Source organism: Ovis aries, chromosome 1, assembly GCF_016772045.2.
Source record: "Ovis aries strain OAR_USU_Benz2616 breed Rambouillet chromosome 1, ARS-UI_Ramb_v3.0, whole genome shotgun sequence".
Lineage (NCBI taxonomy): Eukaryota > Metazoa > Chordata > Mammalia > Artiodactyla > Bovidae > Ovis > Ovis aries.
The window spans coordinates 71,582,410-71,608,438 of NC_056054.1; the positions used below are offsets into that span (position 1 = coordinate 71,582,410).

The window sequence follows — 26,029 nt, forward strand, 5'->3', positions numbered from 1 at the left end:
CATGTTACTTGGCATTATTCACCTACTCCCTCATAAAAAGCAAATTATTTCTCTGTCAGTGTGTATCCCAGTCATTTGTGTGTGTGTGTGTGTGTGTGTGTGTGTATGTGTGTGTGTGTGTGTAGCTAGGTTTGAATCATTTAGCACAATTGTTTTTAAAAATATATTTGGGGAATATTAGTACTATTTGGAAAAACAGTACATGATCAAATAAATTATATTTTTTTCACTAGTGCCTTTGATAGTCAAAGATCCTTTACTTATAATGATATCCTGGCTTTCTAGGTTAAAAGAAGCAGAATCCTTTAAATAAATTCTTAGTGGATATTTTAAAAACAGTAAATATTTTAAATAGATTAAAAACAGATGAAAGATCTTGTTTCATTGAAATCTCACTATCATCACAGTTAATTGCTTTCATAGTTGTTTTTGCTCTCTAGTAGCAGAATTGAGTAGTTGCAGCAGAGACCTTATGGCCTGCAAAGCTTAAAACGGTTGCTCTTGGCCCTTTATAATAAGAAGGGTTTACTGATCTCTCATTAGTCTGTCTCCCTGCCATTAGTTCATACAAATGGCAATCAGTATGTTAAAATATTTAAAACAAACAAATGCTAGTTTGTTTTATCCACAGTGATCCACTCCTGGGTCTGTGAAGTTTATTGTTTCACCATATAAAACCCCTTTTGTGACTGCTTAATTAAGCATGCTGTTTAATTATCATTTTTATGAGGGAAAGAACTAGCTGTCATTCTTTTTTAATTTTGGCATTTATAGAGTGATTTCCAGGCAAGCTGTTTAAATGGTAAAATTTCAAAAGTTCAAGCTTTTGTTAGAAAATGATTTTAGCATCTTTTTTTTATTGATTCGATTCAATAAAATTTTCCAAAAATAATTTTAGAGATTTACAGAAGAATTTTTTTTTGTGACAAATATTGCTTCTTTTGCAACTAATGCATTGCATGTGGTGGTTTGCAGTGGTATCATTGGTCGTAGCAGAAAAGATTTCAAGAAATACTTATTCAACTTCATCGCTGCTATGCCTCTCGTAAGTGTTATTTCTTTAAAAATTTTTACATAGAAAAAAATTGCATCTTACTAAAATCTTTTAAGGATTTTTACTTACTAAGTTCTTTAAAGATTTATATGCTAAATTTTTTCAAGTTTAGTTTTGTAACTTATAGGAAATGTATCAATGCAAACCTTTATACTAGATGGGAAAACTTAAAGGAATTATGCTTGGACCAGTTTTTTTTGCATCATTTGTGGGTATGTACAACTGAAGATGTTTTCTGACCCTTAGGCCAGGGTTTCTCATAGTAACATCTCACTAGATGGAAGTAGTATCGCTCCCCAAGCTGTGACGACAAAAAATGTCTTCATTGTCTCCAAACATTGCCAGATAGGTGAGGGCTAAGGTGAGGTTGTGGAGGCAGTGAGCTGAGGGCAGAAATCCTGGTTGAGAGTCATTGATGTGGGCTATAAACTGTTACTTGAACCACTAATGTGATTTAAGTTGAATTGGAATTTATTGCCTGGATTTACTAAAAATAAAGATAAGTGGTCCAAATCATAAGTAATTTTCTTAGCTTGAGTGTTTATTTTATTGGCACAATAAGAATTTTAGTATTGTTTGTGTAAGAGTAATAGGGAGGAGCTTGATTGTAAAATTTACTTGATTGTAAAATCTAATTATTAGAAAATATGTCAGATTTAATAAAGCTTGAGGATAGTCATACATGGAAAACCTTCTAAAAGAGAAAATTAAGCAGCACTGGTGTCAAAGACTAAAATTCAGCAGACCAGTGTTTTCTTGACAAAATTTTTATGCAAATGTGACTTTAGAACTATGGAAGAATTAATTTTAATACAGTGGTAGAAAAGAGTAAAGGTGACTCCAGAAATAATCTAGAAAATGGCATTAATTGGTGTAAAACTTGTCGTTCTTTTTCTTTAACAGATGCAAATGTGGTGTGTATAGTATTCCATTAGCTAGGATTGTAGTGCTGGTAGTAGCAAAGAAAAGATATACTAAGCATTAATGTCAGTACTCCTGAAGCAGGTTCTTTACATTGAATAAAAAGGTGACAAATTTGGCCTTTTGTTTGTTTATACACAGCTTCCCCACCGCAAAAAGTTGCAAGATTCTTTTATAATTAATACTAATATATTTCAAAATTAATTTTCAAGTAAAGGGGAATAGCTAATTGCATTTGATGTAGCATATTCTCTTTGTGTGTTTGGGAATGTTAAGTAAAACAGAACTGAAATATATCAATTCAAACTATCAGTTATTAAAAAATTATAGGATTTGGGGACAAAGCCAATGATAGGGAAATAAATTATGATTTCATAAGTAGAAATGAAGCAAAACTAAATAATTTGTGTTTGTTTGTTTTAGATTTCTCTGGTTAATAACTTCTTGAAGTTTGGGTTAAATGAGCTCAAACTGTGCTTCCGAGTAAGATTAACCAAGTACCTCTATGAGGAGTATCTCCAGTAAGTGATAACCTAATTTTATATTAAAAATACTTTAAAAATAACACTTATGATAATGAGATATAGAAGTGTTTCTTTTTTATTAGATATGTTTTTCAAGTGAATTGCTCTTGAACCGGAAGCATATATGGAAAGATCAACTATTTGGAATCTAATCCTTACTCTTCCATTAACTGGCAAACCATCCTTCTCTAGACTGGCATCTTCATCTCTAAAAGAAATTAGGACAATCTTTAAGTCCTCTTCTAGCTCCAAATTTTTTTGTTTCTACAAATTTGCACTGCATAGTATAACGTGATTTTGTTGTTGTTTAGAATCATTTGTTTTAAAGTCTTCATCTTCTTGTTATTTTAGAGCTTTCACATATTATAAAATGGGAAATCTGGACAACAGAATAGCTAATCCAGACCAGCTGCTTACGCAAGATGTAGAAAAGTTCTGCAATAGTGTAGTTGATCTGTATTCAAATCTTAGTAAGGTAAGTTTGTCTGTTTTTGTTGTTAATTCGCTAAATTTTGAATCTAAGCAAATGTATATGATGAACATGATAGCAGCCTGTAAGTATTTAATGCTTTTATAAAAATATTATAAAGTTCTTAATAATGATTTTAACTACAATTACTTAATTTTTTAAGTTATTATTGTGAGGTGCCTTGGCCAAGAACTGAGAATTTAGTGTCTCATAAAGATTTTATGAGAATTTTGCGGGCTGATTTCAGTAAAATAGCAGAAACTTGGATTTTTTGACTTTCGACCTGTGTACTTCTGGCAGTTGTTAAAGTTTAATGGTCAATTTATTTTTAATGCACAACCATAACCCTAGGCGTGGACGTCTTCCTACTCATTTCTCTGCTTCAGTATTTCTAATTCTAATAGCTCATGTAAGTAATAGTCAAAAAAGTTTCATAAGATATTAGTATATTTCAGTTTTTCTAATTACTGTTTTTTCCCCTTTCCAGAATATTGCCAGAGCTTTTGACTCTGACCTTAACCAGTTTTCTTCATGCTGGTTGTATCAGCTCTTACTTACTCTTCTTATCTCACCATCCTTACAGTTTTTGCTGTGATTTTCTCATTAAGCCATTTTCTTTGCCTTTACTTCCTGCATTAGCTGGGAGGTGCAGTGGTCGTCTCAAAGACTGTCTGCCTAGCATTCCCCGCCCCCCTTCCTCTCAGATGCCCCATCCCCCATCTGATCCATATGACTGCTCTTGGTCTGTGGTCGGAGCTTGTCTCGAAGTGGACCACTTATAGTATCTTGCCTTGGGCCACAGTTGGTCCAAGTATCCAGTCTTGAGACAGAAAACTGTATACAAGGGGCTGGGTCACAATGGAAGACTAGGAATATTTCCTCTTCAACCATGTGGATGAAGAGGGATAGGTGGGTCTTAGAAAAGTAATGTGTATTCACAAGAACTTTACCCCTCTTGACAGGCCTACTACTAAGATGCCTTTTCACTTCATGTCAAACTTTGTCCTTTATTTAGCTCTCTTTAAGTCTTTACTGATCCAAACTCTAGAAACTGAGGTAGCAACAAATTGCTTGGTAATCCAGCTGCCTTTTTCCTCTGCCTTTTACCACATTTTAAAGTTTATTCTCCATGTGTGTGTGTGGTGGTTGGGGAAGGAGAGGTGCTGTGTATATTATTCTTGTAATTTTGTAGACCTTGTTGTGCATTCTTTATTACATCTTGGCACTTGAGTTAGTCCATAGCTCAGGACTTATCACATCTGCAATAAAGAAAAATGTTAACTAACTAATTATAGTGGTGCTATATACTACAGCAGATTTACTTTATAAAATATGTAATTGTTTGAACTCTGACTTAAATTGAATCATCATTTTTGTCAGTAATTTAAGTGCAGTTGAACTTTATATGTACAGGTAAGTATGCCTAACTTCTTGATAGTTCATAAGATAGGAAAGAAGAGGTTCATCTTAGTACAAGCCAGTTATGAACCAACCCATCTACCTTAGTAATGATGTAGATATTAGAAAAGGTGGCTGTGGACTTAAATGAACACAACTTAGGTTTCTTGAAAAACACTTCAAAATATGTACAGCTTTTACATCAATTAAATTGTCTCTATGTGAAGAGCAGTAAGTTAATGTTATTTTAGTTTTAGGAGCTTGAGTTTTAGATCATAAAATTAGATTTATAAACTTACTCAACATATTTCAACATATAGATGTGATAAAGTCCAACATCAAGAGCAGAATGAGTCCAACATCAAGAGCAGAAAGAGTCTCTCATTTTTCAGATGAAGATATATAGAAACCAGAAAAACAGGTAGTAGATTTGGGGTTATAACTCAGATCATTTTCTTGCATCTTTATACTACACTGAGAAATTGCTAAGTAAGAAATGATTAGTTGTCACAGTAGAGCTGTCTTAGTTGATGGAAAGTGGTAAATATTTTCCCTAATTGATGGTCAGTATGGCAACCCACTCTAGCACTCTTGCCTGGCAAATCCCATGGATGGAGGAGCCTGGTGGGCTGCAGTCCATGGGGTCGCTAAGAGGCTGACATGACTGAGTGACTTCACTTTCACTTTTCACTTGCATGCATTGGAGAAGGAAATGGCAACCCACTCCAGTGTTCTTGCCTGGAGAATCCCACGGACGGGTGAGCCTAGTGGGCTGCCATCTATGGGGTTGCACAGAGTCGGACACGACTGAAGTGACTTGGCAGCAGCAGCAGCAGACATTGGTCAGGCTGTCTCCATTTTGAGCTTCTTGAGAATAAGAACTGTGTCTTTTATGTATTCATCAAGCTGCGTACTGTACAGTACCTTATACATAGTGAGAACTCTACATGTTGACAATTATGTGTTGAATGTTGACTAGCATTGTATATTTAACATGTTTATTAGCTATCAGTGTAGGCAGTTTTGTTCTTTTTAATTCTGTGCCTTCTGATTTTTATTTTACAGCCATTTTTAGACATAGTTTTGTATATCTTCAGGTTAACGAGTGCAATAGGAGCTCAGGTGAGTTTACTTTTTCTATCTTTTAAATTGCTATAATACTGTACTGTGAATAGCTGGATGTTTGTTGGAATTTTTATGTATCTCAAAGAGTATAATTTTACAAGTGTAGCTAATAAAGTCTGGTTATAAAATAATATTCTACTAGAGATTTTTAAAGTTTTCTGATTCAGCTTTTCAGTTTTTCTTAAGCCAGACACTTGGCAAATTTTTGTGGGTTTAATAACCAGAAATGCTTAAACATTGAACACACCTGTATTTATTGTTGCAAGGTAACGCCTAAAAGGGGCTTCACTGGTAGCTCAGCTGGTAAAGAATCCATCTGTAATGTAGTAGATCCCGGTTTGATTACTGGGTTGGGAAGATACGCTGGAGAAGGGATAGGCTACCCACTCCAGTATTCCTGGGCTTACCTGGTGGCTCAGCTGATAAAGGATCTGCCTGCAATGTGGGAGACCTGGGTTCGACTGCTGGGTTGGGAAGATCCCCTGGAGAAGGTAAAGGCTACCCTCTCCAGTATTCTGGCCTGGAGAATTGCATGGACTGTATAGTCAATGGGGTCGCAAAGAGTCAGACACGACTGCGCGACTTTCACTTTCTTTTTTATTTCATGGCCTAAAAAGAGATTTGGAGACAGCTATTTTAATATGAAATATGTATGTTTAATTACATTTAGAATGACTGTAACAGTTTCAATAGTATTTTATAATAATATAAATTGTTGACTGTCCCATGAGGTCATCTTATTAGGTCTCTCTGACATTTGTGTTGGTAAGATCTTTAAATGTTCTGAGTATTCTTATTGAAGTCTAACTTTAGTCATTTAATATGTAAGATTATTGTTATATATTTATAACAATCATATAATAATGTGGTTGTTTTATGTATATATGAACATATGTATGTATATATTTTTGTGGTTATTAATAAATAATTTATATAGTGATCTTTGTTCCAGTTCAAAACATTGGGGAAAGTAGTGTTTTATTTTAATTTTCTTGTCTATCTTCCTAACCTTTTGATACCTCATAAGCTGGGTTAAATCATTTTTATAACTTGTTTTTACTATAAATAAGTAAATAGCCTTAATGCCTCTTATTGGTATAATTTTTTATGATACTTATTACATGTTTGTAACATTTAAGTATTATATTTATATTTTAAAATGTCTCCATATATTCTTATTTTCTGATTTTGTATTTCTTAGAGTTAGAAAGTATGCTTTAGTTATCTCTTTTGTCCATACTTCTAGTAATTATTGAAATGCATTGAATCAGTCACATTGAATTTAAAAAAAATACACACCATATTCCAATATAATACACGCTATATTCCATATACACTGTCTGAATAAAAAGGTGAGTAAGACACAGTTCCTACCGAAGAGGAGTTATGATCTGGTGAAAGGATAGATAGTCAAACAGTTGTAATGGACAGTGATAAGCCCAGTAGTGGAAGTGTGAATAATGTCTTTAGTGTCCAGAAGAATTGGAGGTGATATTGGAGCTGCTTTGAGGATGAGTCGGCCTTTTTTAGATATGTCAGGCTTGCTAGACAGAAGAACAACTTCATTGAGTAGCATGTTCAGGAAACAATGATTTCCGTATGGCAGAACATAAGGATATGTATGGGAATGCAGAGTTTGAAAAGGCAAGCTTGAAGCTTCTCTCTTGGAAGGGTCGATGCACATGGAGGTACTTTACCACATTAGAAAGTATGGCAGCTAGAAGCAAGATGCTGGAGAAGGGAAAGACAAATTGAGCTCATTTGAGGGAATTGAGCTTGAGGTTCTACAGAGAAGTAAACTGAAGATGTACAGTAAATATTTGGAAACAGTATCTAGGAGTGATGGGATTAGAGAGATAAATTTCAGAGGCAAAGGGAGCAAGAAAAGGAAACCTCAGGCAATACTAACGGTCAGTGAGAAGGTGAGAAAGAGTTCTGCAGGTTATTGTGGGATCAAGAATATCAAGAAGAGCTCCATCAGAAGAGTTTTTAGATGCTCTCGGAAGAGGGAGGACTGCAATTAGGAGTTTTTAAATGAGCAAATTTGGGAGAGCTGGGGGAGAGACGTATGGTGGGAGAAGTAGATGAGTAGTAAAGACAAAGAGGCCCAGTGGGCATCTTCTTAGAAAAGAAACAAGGGGAAAAGTCAAAAGAGTGATTTCTTTCAAAGTCACTGGAGGTAATTATAAACTGTGCATGTTGCATTCAGTGACTTTATTCTATCCTTGATCTTTGTGTATCTTTCTCTCCTGTATCAGGGCCCAGCAAGCATGATGGCCTACTTGCTTGTTTCTGGGCTATTCCTAACTCGAATTAGAAGACCCATTGGTAAGATGACAATAACTGAGCAAAAACTTGAAGGAGAGTATAGATATGTTAATTCTCGGCTCATCACAAACAGGTAAGGACAAATGTATTAAATGTATTTAACTGTACTAAAAATCCCTTTGTGTGGATATTGAAGTCATGTAAGCCAACTCCAAAAAATCTAGTAACACTGTTACTGAAATTATGTCCCTGCGTATTTACTTCTTTTGAAAATATACGTTATGAAGGATATTGGTTTTATTAAGTAGTTATCTTAATAACTACATTTCTAACCCTTTTTCTTATTAACTATTTAGTATCCCTGATTGACCTCTTTGTGTCTTCTGTTGGCTAATTTTCTGTTAATTTCACATAAAGCAAAGTCAGAAATTTAAATTCAAATTTACTTACTTCTTCAAAGAAAATTTTATCTCAGTTTATCCACAAGTGTTTTTTGTTTGAGTCTGTATTTGGAGCACTCAAAGTTAATGCAGTCTCTTTGCATGTGTCTCTGTCTATTTTCCAGATAGTTTAAAAATCCAAAGTAGGGAGAAGTATTGGGCTTTAGAGCCAGCATCTACCTTCTCCACCTATCAATTATATAATATATGACTTTTGGAAAGTTACTTATAGTTTCACTTTTCTTATTTACACTAGGTAGCTAATTCAGGGTTGTCATGAGGACTAATATGATATATATAAAACTTTGAGCACTGTTTTTAATGTGTAGCAGGTACTCAATAAATTTTCTCATGTATTGATGATCTGTCAACCTTAAGTCATTTTGAGGGTCCTGATATTTATTTACTACCCTGTTGGCATTACAAAATTAGTTAGGAAATGGTCTTTTAAAAGTTCCCTCTTCCTTCATTTCCTTGGATTGATAAAACAGTACATACTGGTTTTAAATAGGCTTTTTGTGTTGTAGGGAGGCAGAAGAATAGAAGGTTGTGTACAGAGGTGATTTGCCAAGTGAATGAAAGAGGTATTAGCTAGGATGTTTTCCAATGCAAGAAATGGAAAACCCTGACTCGGGTGGCTCCAACAATAAGGACATTTACTACTTCACATAAAAACTCTTAAGATGGACCAGCTCCAGGCACAGCATGATCAGGGTGTCTGACTCTTCTCCTGACTCTGTCCTCTATATGTTCCCTTTTTCCTCTGGCTAATTCTTTTTCTGATGACAGGATGGCAAAAGCAGCTCTAAATCTAGATCCACCAGCCGTCGTCCCTTGCAAAAAGTCCAGAAACAAAAGCAGCCGCTTTTGCTGTCTCTTTAAGAGAGTGGGAAGCCCCCAAACAGCTTTCTTTTCACATCTCATTGGCCAGAATTATCACTAAAGCAGTTACAGCAAAGTCACTGGCTTAGATCAGTTGGAACTCTTTCCACTTTGGATTGGGGCTTGAGGCTATTTCTCAACCATTTGGGTGCCTAGAAAAGGATACAAAACTTTAGGAAAATTGGGATTCTCTTAGGAGGAGGGATATGAAAGAGAAAAGATGCTGAATAGGCAGCTGTTAGTATTTTGGAAGTTCTGAGCTTTCAGGTTTGAAATTTAGGGTAAAATGTTCAGGAAAAGTAGAGTTTTCACCTTGTTTGAAAACAAGAGTTTTCTCCTTTCTCAATGGACGTAATGTGTGGAGGAGCCAGAAGGAATTAAGAAATTTTAGGTACAGAATTGTGTTAAACTAGGATTCTGATACCCTGGGGCTCTCTGGTGCTGCTGCTGAGTCGCATCAGTGGTGTCCGACTCTGTGCGACCCCATAGACGGTGGCCCACCAGGCTCCCCCGTCTGTGGGATTCTCCAGGCAAGAACACTGGAGTGGGTTGCCATTTCCTTCTCCAGTGCATGAAAGTGGAAAGTGAAAGTGAAGTTGCTCAGTCGCGTCAGACTCTTAGCGACCCCATGGACTGGTAGCCTACCAAGCTCCTCCATCCATGGGATTTTCCAGGCAAGAGGACTGGAGTGGGGTGCCATTGCCTTCTCCCTGGGGCTATTATTGTATAAAGGAAACTGGGAAAGGCTGGTCAAACATGATGCAACTGTATGGAAAGTTAATTTACTTAAAAGGTGTTGAGGTAAGGGCTACCTTGTTTTTATGATGCAAAAAAAATACAGGTACATTTTAGACTAGAATATAATGTTCACATAAATTTTTGAGGCGGGGGAAGAGACTTTTAAGAAATACTGTTTTTTAACCCTGCCTTCTAGACTCGTACGTAAATCTTTCCTTTCTTCTGCTGTAAGAGATACTTTGCTTGGACAGTTTGCATCAGTCTGGGTAGAGCAGAAAACTAGATGTTAGGGTCAGATACAGGTTATAATCTCAGCTGTTTAACTTGTCAGCTGCATGACCTCTGCAGATTAACTACACTGAACCTTTCTTCAGTCATAAAATGCTCTTTTTTACCTAGTTAAGATTGTTGTGGGCTTCCCTGGTGGCTCAGAGGTTAAAGCGTCTGCCTCCAATGCGGGAGACCCGGGTTCGATCCCTGGGTTGGGAAGATCCCCTGGAGAAGGAAATGGCAACCCACTCCAGTATTCTTGCCTGGAGAATCCCATGGACGGAGAAGCCTAGTAGTTTACAGTCCACGGGGTCGCAAAGAGTCGGACACGACTGAGCGACTTGACCTTCACCTTCAAGATAGTTGTGGCCCCTGTGTACCCGTTCAGATCAGCTCAAGGAAACGGGGATTGTTGTGAGGTTATGGTGGGGCTCCAAGAATAAGGGCAGCTGTGCAGCTAGGCCTCCTGGGAGCTGGCAACTGTCAGGCGGGCAGGAATTAGTTTTTCTGTCCTTTAAAGGCTATGTGTCATGCACCACTACCTGTTTTCTTCCTAACTCTTGTTGTCTCCTTTCCCTTCTGGCTGGATCTTTACCCAGTTTGTAGCCTGAGATGGCTGTCCCAGTCCTGCTTTCCTATATCATGGCATCTTCCTTCTTGTTTCTTTATTCACTTTTCTGAGAACTAGCTGAGCACATCTTTTCCAGCCAGGCTGCAGGTGGGATATGCAGCTCGTGTCACTAGTGCCGCCTGTGATGCCGTCAGGTGTATATTCCTGTGCTCTGATCAGTTGAGCTCTGTACAGATCATGGCTTGAGAAGTATCCACTAAACTGTTAGTCACAGAGTGTCCATTTATATACAAATACTTAGTCAGTAAATATGGTATTTTAAATTATTTTCTAGGCTTAAGTAGCATTAAAACTAATTGCTAAACTGTTTTCCTTAATAGTGAAGAAGTTGCCTTTTACAATGGAAATAAAAGAGAAAAGCAGACAATCCACTCAGTCTTCCAAAAACTGGTAAGATAACATGTTGGAGGCTCATGTATGTATGGAAAAAAAAATTTTGACCTGTGCCAGGATATGTATATACCTTTAATCTTTCAAACATTTATTTTTAAATACCTATAAAGAATTTTTATGCTGTGTTTTCCTAAAAACTATCAAACCAATATGTTAAGCTGCCCAGTAATTAAAATGGGTAGATTTATTAAAATAATTATCAGTGTATTTTTGAAGTGGTTACTTACGAGTCTTATTTAATGATAAATTTAGTGATAATTACAGAAAGAATTTGTTCCTGGGAATACTGTGAGCACAGTTCAGCAAACATTTTCTATAGTGGGCAAGATAAGTACCACGTATGGCCTTTTCGGGCCCTGTGGTCTCTCTTGCAACTATTCAACTCTCTCCTTCAAAGTAGCCATATGTAAATGAATGGATATGGTGTGTTCTAATAAAACTTTATTTACTAAAGTAAGTGGCAGGCTGCCTATGAACTGTGGATCATAGTTTGCTGACCCTTTACTTAGAATATAAACATTGTTTCTTATGTAAACTGTATGCAAACTATGCTTCGGTTTTTATCTACTTGCCACGTGGAAGATTTGAATTTAGTTAATTTTGTTGATTATTCATTCAGAAGATACGGAGCACCACCTAAAGGTGTCTTGCTTGTCCAGGTGACAGTGGTGTGTAATGGACCAAATCTTGCCTTTAAGGAGCTTACATTTTAGTGGAAAGTTTTGAAATCAAATACATATTTGAGGTGATTTTTAAAGGTTAAAGAAGTTGTTATTTTAAATTATTTAAATTAAGGTTAAAGAAATTGAATTTTTGTCTTTTTTATGTTTAACATGACTGAAATTTGATAGCATTCACTGATAAAATGCATTTATGGTAATTGTCTAAGGGACTGCTATTAACTAGTTCACTCTTCACATAGCTTGCCCATGATTTTGCATTAGAGTTCAGCCCCAAAGTTAACACCTTTGGGGGCCATGTCTTCTTTGATTAATCCATCTAAAATGACCTTCACCAGTTACTTCCCATTTTAATGATCTGTTTTTCTTAAAAGCATTCATTACAATTTCTAATTATCTTGTTTTTTTACTGGTTGTCTTCATTAGAATGTAAATTCCATGAGCTCAGGAACCTTGTCTTCTTATTCACTGTTGCATCTTCATCACTGAGCTCAATATATAACATCTGGCATTCACTGAATAATTGTTCCAGCCATTGTTCTTTTGCACAAGATATTAAGAGCAAGCTACCTTGTACTCAGGAAACCCACATTTTAGTGGGGGAGATATAACCAAGTAAACAAATATTTTATATGCTTTCAGGTCATAGTGAACTCTGTGACCAAAAATAAAATGGGATCAAGTGGTAGAGTGTGATGGGGGCTATTGCCAGGCAATTTAGGATGACAAGAAAGTCTCTCTTGAAGGTGGCAATTATATCTAGGAAAACAGTAATCCTGACAGAGGAAACAAGGCGAGCAAAGGCCTGAGGCAGAAGCATGTTTGAGGAACCAGTATTTCTGGAGCTCAGTGAGAAAGAGCAAAGTAGCAGCAGATGAGGTTGAAGATGGAGCCCAGTGGCAGATCTTGCAGGGCCTGAGTAATCTGAAAGATGAAAAAGTCAAGAACATTAAAAATGCAGAATAAAATACATTTTTAGATTTGCAAATTTGGGGTAATGCATGCTGAGATTAAAACTACAGACTCAAGCTATGCGGCGTTACATTAGCACTTGGCTCAAATTGAATGTAGTACAAGTCTTAGAGAAAGACCAGGTGTTTCCAACTAAAGCAAAGCATTGAATGCTATTTCCAGACAGCTAGTTTCACCTAAATTATCTTTCTGTTTCTGTTTTTTGTTTTGATTATCAATTTTTGCCTGTATGTATCCGACAGTATTATGAATACAGTATCATTGTACTATTTCATGCAGGGGATACCACACGCATAGTCTTTATGTTTTCCACTCTGTTTGCATAAAAATGGATTCATGAAGGCTTTGTTTGGCACCTGTTCTGTGATCAGCATTGTGCTCAATGAAGTGTGATGTATACTGTAATCAGAAATTATAGGTACTCAGTAAATATTTGTTGAATACATAAATTATACAGTTTCTTTCGTCCTCATGGTAGATTAATTTCCCTTAATACATGGGAAGTGTGTATGTATTTTGTGTTTGCTTTCTGTCAGGTGGAGCACCTGCATAATTTCATCTTGTTTCGGTTCTCTATGGGCTTCATTGACAGCATAATTGCCAAATGTAAGTATGCTTTAAAAGAGATGGTAGAATGGGATTCGTGGGGAAAGTGAGGTGTTGTTGTGGTTTTCAACCTTAACTGTTTGGTTGCAGACCTTGCCACTGTGGTTGGTTACCTAGTCGTCAGTCGTCCTTTCTTAGACTTGTCTCATCCTCGGCATCTTAAGAGCTCACATTCGGAACTTCTGGAGGTAAAGTGGTAATGGCAGTCAGACTCAATTGAACTCTTAAAAATAAAAAATGTGAAAAAAGCTAGTTTTAATCTTCGAAATACAACTGAAAACTAATATTTCTTTCTATTTCAGGATTACTACCAGAGTGGAAGAATGCTTTTGCGAATGTCTCAGGCTCTGGGTCGAATAGTTTTGGCTGGCCGTGAAATGACTCGATTGGCTGGGTAAGTTAAGATTTGTAATACTGAGCAACTGCAGAGAATCTTTTTTTTTTTTTTTAGATGTTATCCTTAATGATTGTGACCAATTGAGGTTGAGATAAGGAGCCCCTGAATCCTCATATTTCCTACTCTTGGAAGCTGGTTTTGATAGAAAATGAGGAAGAGTTTTTTCTGATAGTATACTTTTCATGTTTCCTTAAGATAGCTATTTTAGGTAGCTAGGTTAGTTGTTCTCCAGCTGTCTGCTCTGTGAATACTGGTATTCAATAAGATGGGGAATGTTGAATCATGGCAGTCTTTCCTTAATTTACAGAAAATTAAGTTAGTTAATAAAATTTTTTCATTTGGACTTTTTTGTCCTCTACCAGACTTTTCTTCCCCTTCGCCCTTTGGTACTGGTAATGCATAAGCAAGGATGAAGTTTATTTTAATGGGAAAAAAAAAGAAAAAGTTACCTTGTGGTAGCTCTAAGTCCAGTTGTAAACCTGTCAGGGTGTCTGGTAAAATTATTCTTAGACCATCAAATGGATTAAATATTTCAAAATTTCAAAGTCTAGTATAAAGGGCTTGGTATGGTATTTAAGACAACACATAATGTAAAAAAAAAGCCTTAAGTTTCAGGTTATCTGAAGAAGTTGAATGACTTTGGCTCTTTTCCAGGCCTGTGATTAATTTGCATATCCCTTCTTCTCTACTCCTTTAGCAGTTAAGGCCTTTATGACAAGATAGAAGAGGCTGTAACTCCTGTGAGGAGTCTTTCTTGAGAATGCTGACTTTCTTCCAACTTGTTAATAACTTCCTCAGGCCTTTACATTTCCTGGCATAGAGAATGCTTCCATTCCTTTAGGAAGTTTCTGCTTGTTATTCACAGAACAATTCTGTTTGCTTCTCTGGTTAGAATGCTTTCTCCTCGACCATCATGCCATTCATACTTTTCAACTTCTTGTCAGTAGTTTTGATTTCTCTCTTATCATCACCACAGTGATTTCTCTCTAATATTAAGAACACTTCATCTTTCCCCCTCTTCAGAGGAAGAAGGAGAAGGATCTCCCCAATTCTTCCCTGTTTGCAGGAAAGTAGTGTGCATATGGCATACTTAGAATAAATGATGTCCTCAGAGAGAAAGGCCAGCTTTATCCAAGGCTGTGTAGCCCTCCCAGCAGGGACTCAGGCTTCATGCTTCATCGACCTAAGAAATGCCACTAGCGTGTGTCCTTTTTTAGTATTTACTGGAAAATTCCTTAAAGTTCTAGTGGCAGACAACCTTCTTGACTTGCCTATTAATAAAGTCAGTATCTGTTGCGGTGGGATCCTATGAGACCTCTTTTCTTAGCCCCATCTTCCTGCTCTCCTACTAAACCATAATAGTAAAATGTGTATAGTATCACTAATACTTGTATAATATCATTAATGTTGGTGAGAATTCTTTTAAGTGATTTCATTGAAACTACATAATAAGTTTAGAAACTTAAGTCAGGTTTGTATAAAATAAAATAAAAGAACTTGATGTTACATGTCAATTATATTCAAGTAAATAATAAAAAATAAAAGATATGATAGCCTTTGGAGTTTTGCTTATGGCTTTCTTCGTTTCTTTTTCTTTTTTTAATTCCAGCTTTACTGCTCGGATTACAGAATTAATGCAAGTACTAAAGGATTTAAATCAGGGCAAATATGAACGCACTATGGTCTCACAACAGGAAAAGGGTAAATATGAAGGCACTCAGTCACATACGTTTTTGCTGACATGACTTGATGCTTTAATACTTATTTTTCCATTTAATGTGTTGAAGGAGCACAAGATATTCCCTTGATACCTGGAATTGGAGAAATCATCAATACAGATAACATTATAAAGTATGTACAGATTTGTTAAACTACACAGTAGCCTTTCTCTTTCAGCTACATCTACTTAGTGTTTAATGTCAAACTATTCTCTTTTTATTAATTTCCTCTATAGATTTGATCATGTTCCTTTAGCAACGCCAAATGGAGATATCTTGATTCGAGACCTTAATTTTGAAGTAAGTTTTTACATGGTTGTATAAAAGCTTAAATCATCTTCAAAACGTGAATTGAGAAACTGTTGTCTGAATGTTTAAAAGAATTTTAAGGCTTCACTTAGTCTCTGAATCCACAAAATTGCTTTGAAAAGTAAGCCTTTGTAAAGGAGGACTGCGTTGGAGTAAGGTATTTTAAATTTCCAGTTACAGGATAAATCAGTACTAGGGATGTAATATACAACATGATAAATATAAAAACAATACTGGATGTTGTATGTGAAAGTTGTTAAGAGCAGAAAACCTAAGAGTTCTCATCACACACATACTTTTTTTTTCTGTTTCTTTAATCTGGCATCCGTATGAGATGTTCACTGAACTTACTATGATAATCATTTCATGGTGAATGGGCATCAAATCACTGTGCTGTATACCTTAAACAGTACTGCACGTCAGTGAGATCTCAGTATAATTGGAATAAAAAGTAAAAAGTCTTTGAAACAGAAATCTATTTTTATTTGACAGGACTTTAAAGTTTCAAATACTGCTATCAAAAAACCTTTTTGCAAATAAAGTCCCTTTCAAAAAAGCCATAGAAGATATAGATAATCGGAATCTTCACTGTAAGATGAATATTTAACCTTGCATATATACCATTAGTCTCTTTAAATTAAAATAATTTATGAATTGGTATTGTTTTGATGGTACAGGAAGATCTATACCTATAAAAACAAAATATAGTTTTCTATATTACTGATGAAAACCATGTGAGACCAGCACAGTAGCACTGCAGATTGCCCTTCACCCGAGACACAAGGCAGCTCGAGCCAAGTGAACTGTGATGCTGATTCACAAGTCTATTAACCAAAAGAGCAGGCCAAATTAAAAAGCAAAAGGAAACCATGGGAATTATTGTATGATTTTATACGATTCTCACAGACCCAGGGGTTATTATTTTGTTTTATCTATTGTGACTTTATGAATATAGTTCACATCTGAAAATCTTGAAGATAGTAGTCAATGTCTATTGCATGTGCCGTCTCCCTAGTTCCAGATAGCATTACTCTGGAATAACACTATCCAATAGAACTTTCTGAGATGTGGAAATGGTCTGTATCTGCATTGTCCAGTATAGTAGCCACATGTGGCTGTTGCACTCTTGAAATGTGGCTAGTACAGTTGAGGAACTGAATTTTAAATTTTTCTTAATTTTAATAAATTTGCCCTTAAATAGCCACATGTGACTAGTGGCTATCGTATTGGAAAGCACAACTCCAGAATTCTTCTCCACATTCTCTATGTTCATGGCCCTCTGTAATTTGTGTTGTATATAGAGATTATTTCCAATTGCTTGCATTGAAGAATGTTGTCTGATAGCTTGTAAAATAGAAGTAGAGTTATTATTTTCAAAGTGTTATTAGGTAAGTCTTCAGTTTTTCTACTTTAAGCGTGTATATTTATTATGTACATCTCCACTTTCTTTTTAAAAAACTATAAAACTGTAAAGTGTTAGTTTTGTAAAGTACTTGAGACTTACTCAGTATTGAATATTATATATTGTCATGCTTGTTTTAAAGCCAGGAAACACAAAGGGAAGTACCAAAAATGTGAATATGGTTGATAAATGTTTAATGGTACAAGTATTACAGAAGTGTGTTTTTCATTTAGCCCTGGGTGCTACAGTCAAGTAGGCTCCGTTGACAGAGTACGTGGCCACCGACAGGGCTTGGTAGCAGGAATAAACAGAGCTCAAAACCCCGTCTTTGATAGATTTCCAGTAGCCCCTTTATTGTTATCACCCAGGCATAGAAAGAGCCATGAGGTTTTCTCCATGAGTCCTCTGGGCCCTTTCTCCTGCTTTGCCTTACTTCTGTCTTTATGCAGCACAGAGTACACCAGCAGCACAGATGCAGACATGTCTTGTGCCTGGTGAGGAGAGATCTGGGATCTGTGTGTACAGATGCAGGAGAAAGTAGATCATGGTTCTGGTCTGCTCACTTTGTCATAAGGCGACCACACTACTGCTGTCCTTTTCATTCTGGTCCAAAGCCCTTCCCTTTAAAACCTTTATATTTGAATTTTAGTATACTTCTGGCCAGTCCTGGTAACTTCACTTTTTTAGCCTCGGAGAGGCCCTTACTTTTTCGCTTTTATTTTGGTTTCATTTTGGAGAGTCTTACTTTACAGTCCTGTTTGTGTAAGTTTTTTTAACTCTGTGATCGCATTCTATACCACTCTGGCCTGTTCTATGATTCTCGTATTGTGTTCTTCTCCACTGGGAGCTTTGTTTGGCATCTGTCCTTTTGGTCCACTGTTAAAAGCTTTTCTTCTGTCTGTTTCTGACTTAAGATATTTTGTTAGATTTGCCTTTTTCTCATTTATTTTGTCTTTCCCAACATTTGTTTAACGTAATTTTTACAAAATTCAACAAACATCTTTTTTTTTTTTTTTTTTTAGCATCTGATTGTTTTCTCCCCATCTGGCTTGCTGGAAAATAAAGAAAAATATGTAGTTCAAAGCATTCGTTGCCCTAGTAAAGCAATCCAGGATCTTCAGTAATAGAGTGTTCTTAAGAACTTGATTTTCAGTGAAAGTTTATCCTTGGCTTTAAGTCGTAATTCAATCCGGGGCGGGGGCGGGGAAATACGGTCCTATAACTCTTTAATTTGGAAAAATTATCACTGGCTTACCATGGCTGATGGCATAATTGGAAGTTTTGTCCAACATTATTACCGTGGAGTAAAGAAAAGTTCATGCTGAGTCTTAAGACATATATGCATAAGAGTATCTAAGGATTTTAGTAACTCTAGCTATTATTTATACATATCATTACAAACTTGGTTTCTAGGTTTCCTGGCATGTTGCGCCAAATAATGTGGAGAGCTATAGGATGGCAGTGAAAACCACAATAAGTAGTTAGGTGCAGGAAAAAATACTTATGGCTAACATTATCTAGATAAATCAGAGTGATAGGGATCCATTTATTTAATAGTTCTCTGAACTTAAGGCACTCCTCAAGGCACCCTATTATAATACAGTTATTATATATAATGTATTATTAGGAATATTCACTATTTTCAATTATATAGAAGCAAGAAGTATGTATTTAGAAGTCCATCAAAATGACTCTCTAGTTTCTCAGAAAAAGAGACCGCTCCTCATTTGGAAAAGTAATTCACAATAGCTCCTTCTCTAATATTGATATGCATAAGTTGTGGCATTTTGTTAGAGATCAACTGTGGTAAAATGCACACAACATAAAATTTACCATTTTGACTATTTTTAAGTATACAGTTAAGTGGCAGTAAGTACATTTAGTGTATGGTCCAGCCATCACCACTGTCTTCGCAGCAAACAGAAACCACCCATTAAACAATAGCTCCTTTTTCTCCCCACCCCTCAGTCCCGCGTAACCTCTGTTCTACTTTGTGTCTCAATGAATTTGCCTATTCTGAGGACCTCGTGTGAGTGGAGTCATCATATTTGTCCTTTTGTGTCTGGCATCTTTTGCATAACATCATGTCTTCAGGTTCATTCATGTGGCACATACAGAATCTCATTCCTTTTAAGGCTGAATGGTAATATTCCATTGTCTGTATATGCCACGCTTTGTTGCTTCCACTTTTTGAGTGGTGTGACTAATGCATGTGGCTGGGTGTATTGCATCAGGAGAAGCTCCTTCAGTGGCTTACAGCACCCTGTAGGATTTGCCCGCTACTGCCCTGCCACCCCGTCTCCCCTCTGAGCTCAGTTCTCCCGTTCTCTCCGGCTCTTACTTCTTTAGCTCTTACTTCTTTTAAAAAACCTCTCTGATTTTTGAACAGGACAGGTGCATTCCTGCTCAGCTTTTGTAGCTCCTCTTTGTGGGTGGAAACTATAATGATCTTCCTCCAGATAAACTTCTAGTTTACTTCTTTCAAAAGTTGTGCCCAGTTGTCATGTTCAGTGAGGCCTGGCCTGACCAGCTTGAAAATGCAGCACCCCCCAACCCCTAGTTGGTTTTTTTTTTTTTTTACCTTGATCTATTTTTTTCCCCATTGTACTTATTTTCTAACGTATTGTTTAATTTACTTATTTATTATGCATGTTCCTCATTGCCTGTGTCTCCCACTAGAATGCATACTGGTAAGGGTAAGGATTTTGGTGTGTTGTTGTTGTTTGGGGGGTTTTTTTTTTGGTCTCTTTTACTCACTAATGTATCTGTATTGCCTTAGAACAGAGCCTGACACGTAGTATTCAATACATATTCATTGAGTTAAGTAATAGGAACCTAAGACTCAACAGTTTTTAAAAAGACAGGTTCCACAGCTAGGGTAATTCGTCTCTCTCTGATGTGTTTCCTGCTGTGCTGCATTGCTATTGAAGGCTAGAATTATGATCCAGGGTTTTTGATTCATCACAGGTTTGATTAACTCACATTATATTACCTTAGAACTCAATCCCTCTTGACATTTTTGCATTTAACTTCCATCTTTACATTCTTGCAGAACAGTTTGGTGAACTTATAAATATTTATAATATACATATACTTTGATGCAACTTATAATTTCTAAGAATCTGATCTATAGAAATAGTTCTCACTAGTGTTATCAATTTGCTTGCTGACTTGGAGTTTCATTGCAGTATTATTAAAAAGCAAACAAAATGCAGATGACCTAAATAATTAACAAAAGGAGAGTATTTAGATAAAATTTGATGCATCCTTACTATGGAATACAGTGCAGGCATTGAGAAAAGAATGGGGAGAATCTGAATATACTGACCTAAAAGAACATCTGTGATATATTGTTAAATAATAACAAGTTATAGAGTGGTATATATAGAACAACTGCATTAAAAAAAATAGATTGTATATATACATAATTGCTGTTTTCAAGAATTTAAGCTTTAGCTCTTTGTATTCTGATTGAGATTTAAGTTGATATCAATCAATAGTGGTTTTTAATGAGGAAAAGAAGTGACTGAGTAAAAATGGAAAGTAAACAAAAGGCCTCTTCATCCATACCGTCCACTGCCTCTATCTAATGTCACGTCTGTAGACAAAGCGGAAAGCTTATCATTAACCTATTTGACTCTGAGGAAATGTTCATTGTGTGTATATTCTATGTAATTAATTCATAGACTGATTTTTTTTCAGGTTCGATCTGGGGCCAACGTTCTAATCTGTGGTCCAAACGGCTGTGGAAAGAGTTCACTTTTCCGTGTTCTTGGTGAAGTAAGTAAAAGCTGGCCTTAGGGTTTTGCAGCCTTACCTTGCCGTGTCATCTGTACCACATTGTGAAGTTTACAACTGTTCCTCTTCCTCCTGTGCCTTTATAGTTATGGCCTCTTTTTGGAGGACGTCTAACTAAACCTGAGAGAGGAAAGTTATTTTATGTTCCTCAGGTAAGACCTTGCTTGAGCTATTTTATAATCTTTGGTTTAAAGCTCTTTTGTTTTTAATAAATTTGCTTCTAATGATTTTTGCTCTTTTACTATCAGAGACCTTATATGACCCTTGGAACACTTCGAGACCAAGTGATATATCCAGATGGAAAGGAAGATCAGAAAAAGAAGGGGATTTCTGACCTCGTAAGGAAGTGTTTATATACTAGACTTACTGAAAACACCCCATTTCAGAGTCTTTATCTTAATCAATTAAGTATTTTAGATGCCAGGAGGTTAATCCTAACCTTTTGTAAAGAACTTCTAAAACCTTATCATTAATTATAACTTTTCAGGTTGTGGTAAGATGTTAACCATTTTGCTTAAATATGACTGTTGAATGTTTAATGTCATCTTTACACTATTATTTGTTTCCTCATTGTCCTCATCCCTTAATTGTGCACAATAATGTTATTCTTTTTAAGCTGCTAGATTTATTTTGTCAAAATTACTATAAATAGGCAGTAAAAGAGTTTTTGGTGTACCTTTCACATTCTTTGGTGAAATGTACCTTTTTTTAGTGACATTAGCAATAGAATTATAGCAATTGTAGTTTCAAAAATAAAGCAAGACAGATAATGTTGGTTTATATTAAATACAGTTTCATCTTTAATCATTTTGCTGAAAGGTGCTGAAGGAGTACTTAGATAATGTCCAGTTGAGTCATATCCTTGAACGTGAAGGTGGCTGGGACAGTGTTCAGGACTGGATGGATGTGCTAAGTGGTGGAGAGAAGCAAAGAATGGCGGTAAGTGTGCTCTGAAGACACTGCACAGCAATGCAGCTGGTTGCATGAAGTCCACTCTTAGAATCCAGTATTTTGGTAATCAAGGCATACAGTTTTATTAATCTTTTTATTTATCAATGATTATAGTATAGTTGTTTATATGATAATAAAAGAATAATTTGCATGTAAATTTAGAATTCTGAAAAATTCATAAATATTCCCTTGAAAGGAAAAGATGCAGATCCAATTATATACCATTAATCTGTTTTTCTAAAAGTTAGGGGAACTTTGTAGCACATTGGTTCTGGTTGGGTTGTGAGATCCCTTTTAGTAGTTTTTCCCCTGTAGACATCTCTCTGTCTTACTCAGGCTGTTCTCTCTAAAGTAGCTGAAGGTGTTAGAGATGTTAATTTTTATTCTTTGTTCTGTTCTTGCCCTTTCCCTCTATCATTATATGTATTCTTGTTTCAGAGCTCAATATTTACTGCTTAAAGTTATTTAGAATTTCAAAAATCTCCTAATATAAAGAAACATTTGAAAGGAATTGTTTTAGTTTTTCTGTAATTGACTAAATTTACCCCAATCCAACATGGCTATAAAACCAGCATGTTAAGAGTGATTTGTGGAGTACTCTGTCAAGAGGGATAGCGTTTAAAGAGTCATTTTCTAACTAGTAACCATAACTTGAGTAGATCCGGAGGAATTTTGGAGGGAGAGAGTATAGACTTTGTGTAAATTAGAGAAAACCGCAGCCAAGGAAACATAGCAAGAGAGTTGGCGTATTGCTGAATTGCTTCTTCTCTGTCTTCAGGTTATGCCCAGCCTCAGGGTTGCCTCCCACTCTGAGGAACACGTTTTGCATGCTGTTTTCCCCCAATTCATACCCATTCTTTATGAACTTAGTATCAACCTAATATTGTGATTCATTTGGCTAGTGCTATAAGGTGAAATTAATCTAGAGTGATGAATAAGTCATAAACAGAAGAGATACATCAGCCATTCTCAAAGTGGATATTGGGCTGGAGGAGTGATTATTTGAAGTGATTGGGCATTATATTGAGTGATTGGGTGACATGTTTTTTTCCTTCATTACACTCATTTGGGTCCAGCACCATCAGCCAGGGTTGCTCCAGATAATATTATAGATTGGCCTGCTTTATTTCTTTGACTCATAGTCATCTTTTCTGCTCCACTATTCTTTCTTTAATATTTATTTGGCTACATGAGGTCTGAGTTGCAGCAAACAGAACCTTTAGTCACAGCATGAAAGATCTTTTTTTTAAGTTGCTGCATGCTAACTCTTAGTTGTGTTGTCTGGGGGTCTAGTTCCCTGCTCAGGGATAGAACCTGAGCCCCCTGCATTTGGGAACGTGAAGTCTTAGCCACTGGAACACCAGGGAAGTCCGTCTGCTCCACTATTCCTTCCTCTTCCTCTTTAGTGATATATATATATATATATATATTTTAATGAAAAAGTATATATGATGGAAAAGTTGAAATATTTACAAAAGTGTGAAGAAAGGCCCAAAGCCTGTTACCAGAGATTCCACCGTCATAAGATTCTGAGTGTTTTTTTTAAGTCCGTTTTGTAATTATGTCTTTCACCTTATTGGCAGTTGTTCCCGTCCCTCAGAGTCACTGAGATCTCTCTAATATTGACCCGTTCCTTTTCTCCAATTGATCAGGTCCCTTTTGACTCTGCCTTCTTTCCTATCCAGCACAGACTTACTAATCCAGGCCCTGGCACATAGGAGGTACAGAGGAGATATTTCTTAGATGAGCAAGTGATCTCTTCCCCTTAACTTCCTTTCTCACTTTTTGTTTTCTCATATTATTTGAATCCTGACCCCAAGAGCAGCTGTTTGCCTTGGCGTTTCTGTACATGGGCTTCTGAGCACCGCTGGAAAAAAAGTCAGAGAAAGATGGATTGCTGCCACCGCACTCCCATGGTTTCCAGTCTTTCAGGCACTCACAGCATGTCTTGGCAGTCACGTTCCTGATTTTTGTCCCTCTGTCTCATTTTTCATGATAATCATATGAAAACTACCAGTTTCAGGCCTTCTACCCCATTATTACCCCACCACCCTCAGCAGAATAACGCACCTCCTATTCCTTAAAGAAAAAAGAGAAGCTGTTATTTCAGTTAAATGACAGCTAATTTTTATTGAGTGCTCCATAGGTGATAGGCAGCACGCCAAGCACTTTACACAGGTTATCTCACTTCATTCTCTCAGCAGTCCTGTGAGATGAGAGCTATGAGAATCCCATTCCACAGAGGGAACAGAACTGTAGAACAGTCAAGTGGCTTGCCAGGCAAAGATATCTAGTAAATGCTAAAGCTGGTAGAAGGCTGTGGCTGGCTTGTCAAGCTCAGGCAGCAGTATGACTGCAATGTTCATAGTCTTCAAAATCTCCTTGCATTGCAGTACCAAGTGGCTAACCACATAGTAGGAGAGAGAAAGACACATGATGAGAAAATTTCCGTATGGTGTGGTCAGTGTGGAGGCAAAGGAATGCAAAGCATTCCTTGGGAACACAGAGGAGGGGCATTTGAATGCTTTCAAATAACCGCTCCTCTTAATAACCTTGCACTGGGCTGTCCTGAACTCCTGTTTCCTCTGTTTGTGGAGGATATATCATCTTTCCTCTTGAGAAAGCCTAATTAGGCTAACAGTTTCCATCTGTGTTTTTGGACCCTCCCCTCCTCCAACTTGATCACATCCCTTTCCTTCAGTTCTGCAACACCCTGAGATACACACACACACACACACACACACAGACACAGACACACACACAGACACACACACAGACACACACACACACACACACACACACACCACCCCCACCACCCCCCATGTTTAATTTCTTCTAGTCCTCTTTCCAGAGAAGGCAGTGGCACCCCACTCCAGTACTCTTGCCTGGAAAATCCCATGGACGGAGAAGCCTGGTAGGCTGCAGTCCCTGGGGTCGCTGCGAGTCGGACACGACTGAACAACTTCACTTTCACTTTTTACTTTCATGCACTGGAGAAGGAAATGGCAACCCACTCCAGTGTTCTTGCCTGGAGAATCCCAGGAAGGGGGAGCCTGGTGGGCTGCCGTCTATGGGGTCGCACAGAGTTGGACATGACTGAGGTGACTTAGCAGTAGCAGCAGCAGTCTTCTTTCAGAAAGATATTTTCAGGTCTCTGTGATCTAGAAACCAAACTCTCCGTTAACCAAAGTTCCCAGGTTGTCTATACCTTTCATTCTCTGTACAGCTGAACTTCTTGATAGTCTGTCCTTGCTGTTTCCCCTTCCTCACCCTTTATAAATAAAATGTAAACTCCAAGAAAGCTGTTGTGGTTATTCATTGATCAAATATTTGAATGTCTGCTATGCTATACAGGCATTAGGTATGCAGGAGTGATTAAAATGGTGTCTTGGTTTTTGTGAGTATTACAGCCTAAGGGACAGACAAAGAAACAGACAATGTAGTTTATGCTGTGTTAAGAGCTACAGAGATGTTACAAAAGGGACCCCCTTGGGTTGGGAGGGATCAGGTAGGTTTGTCTGAGAAGGTGACGTTAAGCAGAAATTTGAATGATGCAGGGAACAGAGTGAGGCGTTTGAGACATGAGGAAGGTGACACGTACTAAGCCTCTAAGGCCTATGACACCTTGTCTCCTGGTTGTTGAGAGGAGGTGATGGTGCTGGAGTGTTGAGGTTAGAGAGTGAGTAGGAATAAGGTTGTGCAGCATCTTGTAGCTCATGGTAAGGAGTTTGGATTTTATTCTAAGCAAAATGGGAAGTCATTGAAGGGTTTTAAGTAGAAGAATGAAATTCTCACATTTCTGGAAGATCCTCTCTGATTACATGGAGAATTAAAGAGGCACAAAGGAGGAAGCAGGAAGCTATTTGTGGTTATCCAGGCAGGAGAAGATTGTGCTCTGGGCTGCGGGCATGATTGTAAGCTGGGGGAAAGTGAGTAGACGTCACAGGGCTGACTTGGACTAAAGATGAGGGTAGGGGAGGAGAAGACCAGGGAGGACTCACAGCTTTCTAGTTTGAGCAGCTGCTCTGAAGTGTTCAGTATGGGGTGGAGGAAACAGATGAATGGCTTTAAGGGGGAAATCTA

At 37.1% G+C, this 26,029-nt stretch overlaps 1 protein-coding gene across 1 annotated transcript in view; it reads left to right on the forward strand.

The window, feature by feature from the left end:
* Positions 1 to 26,029, forward strand: part of ABCD3 (ATP binding cassette subfamily D member 3) — a 75,922-nt gene that overhangs the window by 42,752 nt on the left and 7,141 nt on the right. The window contains exons 5-20 of the mRNA XM_012176707.3: positions 976 to 1,045; positions 2,399 to 2,496; positions 2,851 to 2,974; positions 5,432 to 5,488; positions 7,750 to 7,892; positions 11,041 to 11,110; positions 13,302 to 13,371; positions 13,462 to 13,559; positions 13,674 to 13,765; positions 15,378 to 15,469; positions 15,556 to 15,619; positions 15,723 to 15,786; positions 20,900 to 20,977; positions 21,082 to 21,147; positions 21,244 to 21,333; positions 21,815 to 21,934. Coding sequence (XP_012032097.2) covers positions 976 to 1,045; positions 2,399 to 2,496; positions 2,851 to 2,974; positions 5,432 to 5,488; positions 7,750 to 7,892; positions 11,041 to 11,110; positions 13,302 to 13,371; positions 13,462 to 13,559; positions 13,674 to 13,765; positions 15,378 to 15,469; positions 15,556 to 15,619; positions 15,723 to 15,786; positions 20,900 to 20,977; positions 21,082 to 21,147; positions 21,244 to 21,333; positions 21,815 to 21,934 — 1,396 coding nt within the window. The remainder of the gene's footprint in view (positions 1 to 975; positions 1,046 to 2,398; positions 2,497 to 2,850; positions 2,975 to 5,431; positions 5,489 to 7,749; positions 7,893 to 11,040; positions 11,111 to 13,301; positions 13,372 to 13,461; positions 13,560 to 13,673; positions 13,766 to 15,377; positions 15,470 to 15,555; positions 15,620 to 15,722; positions 15,787 to 20,899; positions 20,978 to 21,081; positions 21,148 to 21,243; positions 21,334 to 21,814; positions 21,935 to 26,029) is intronic.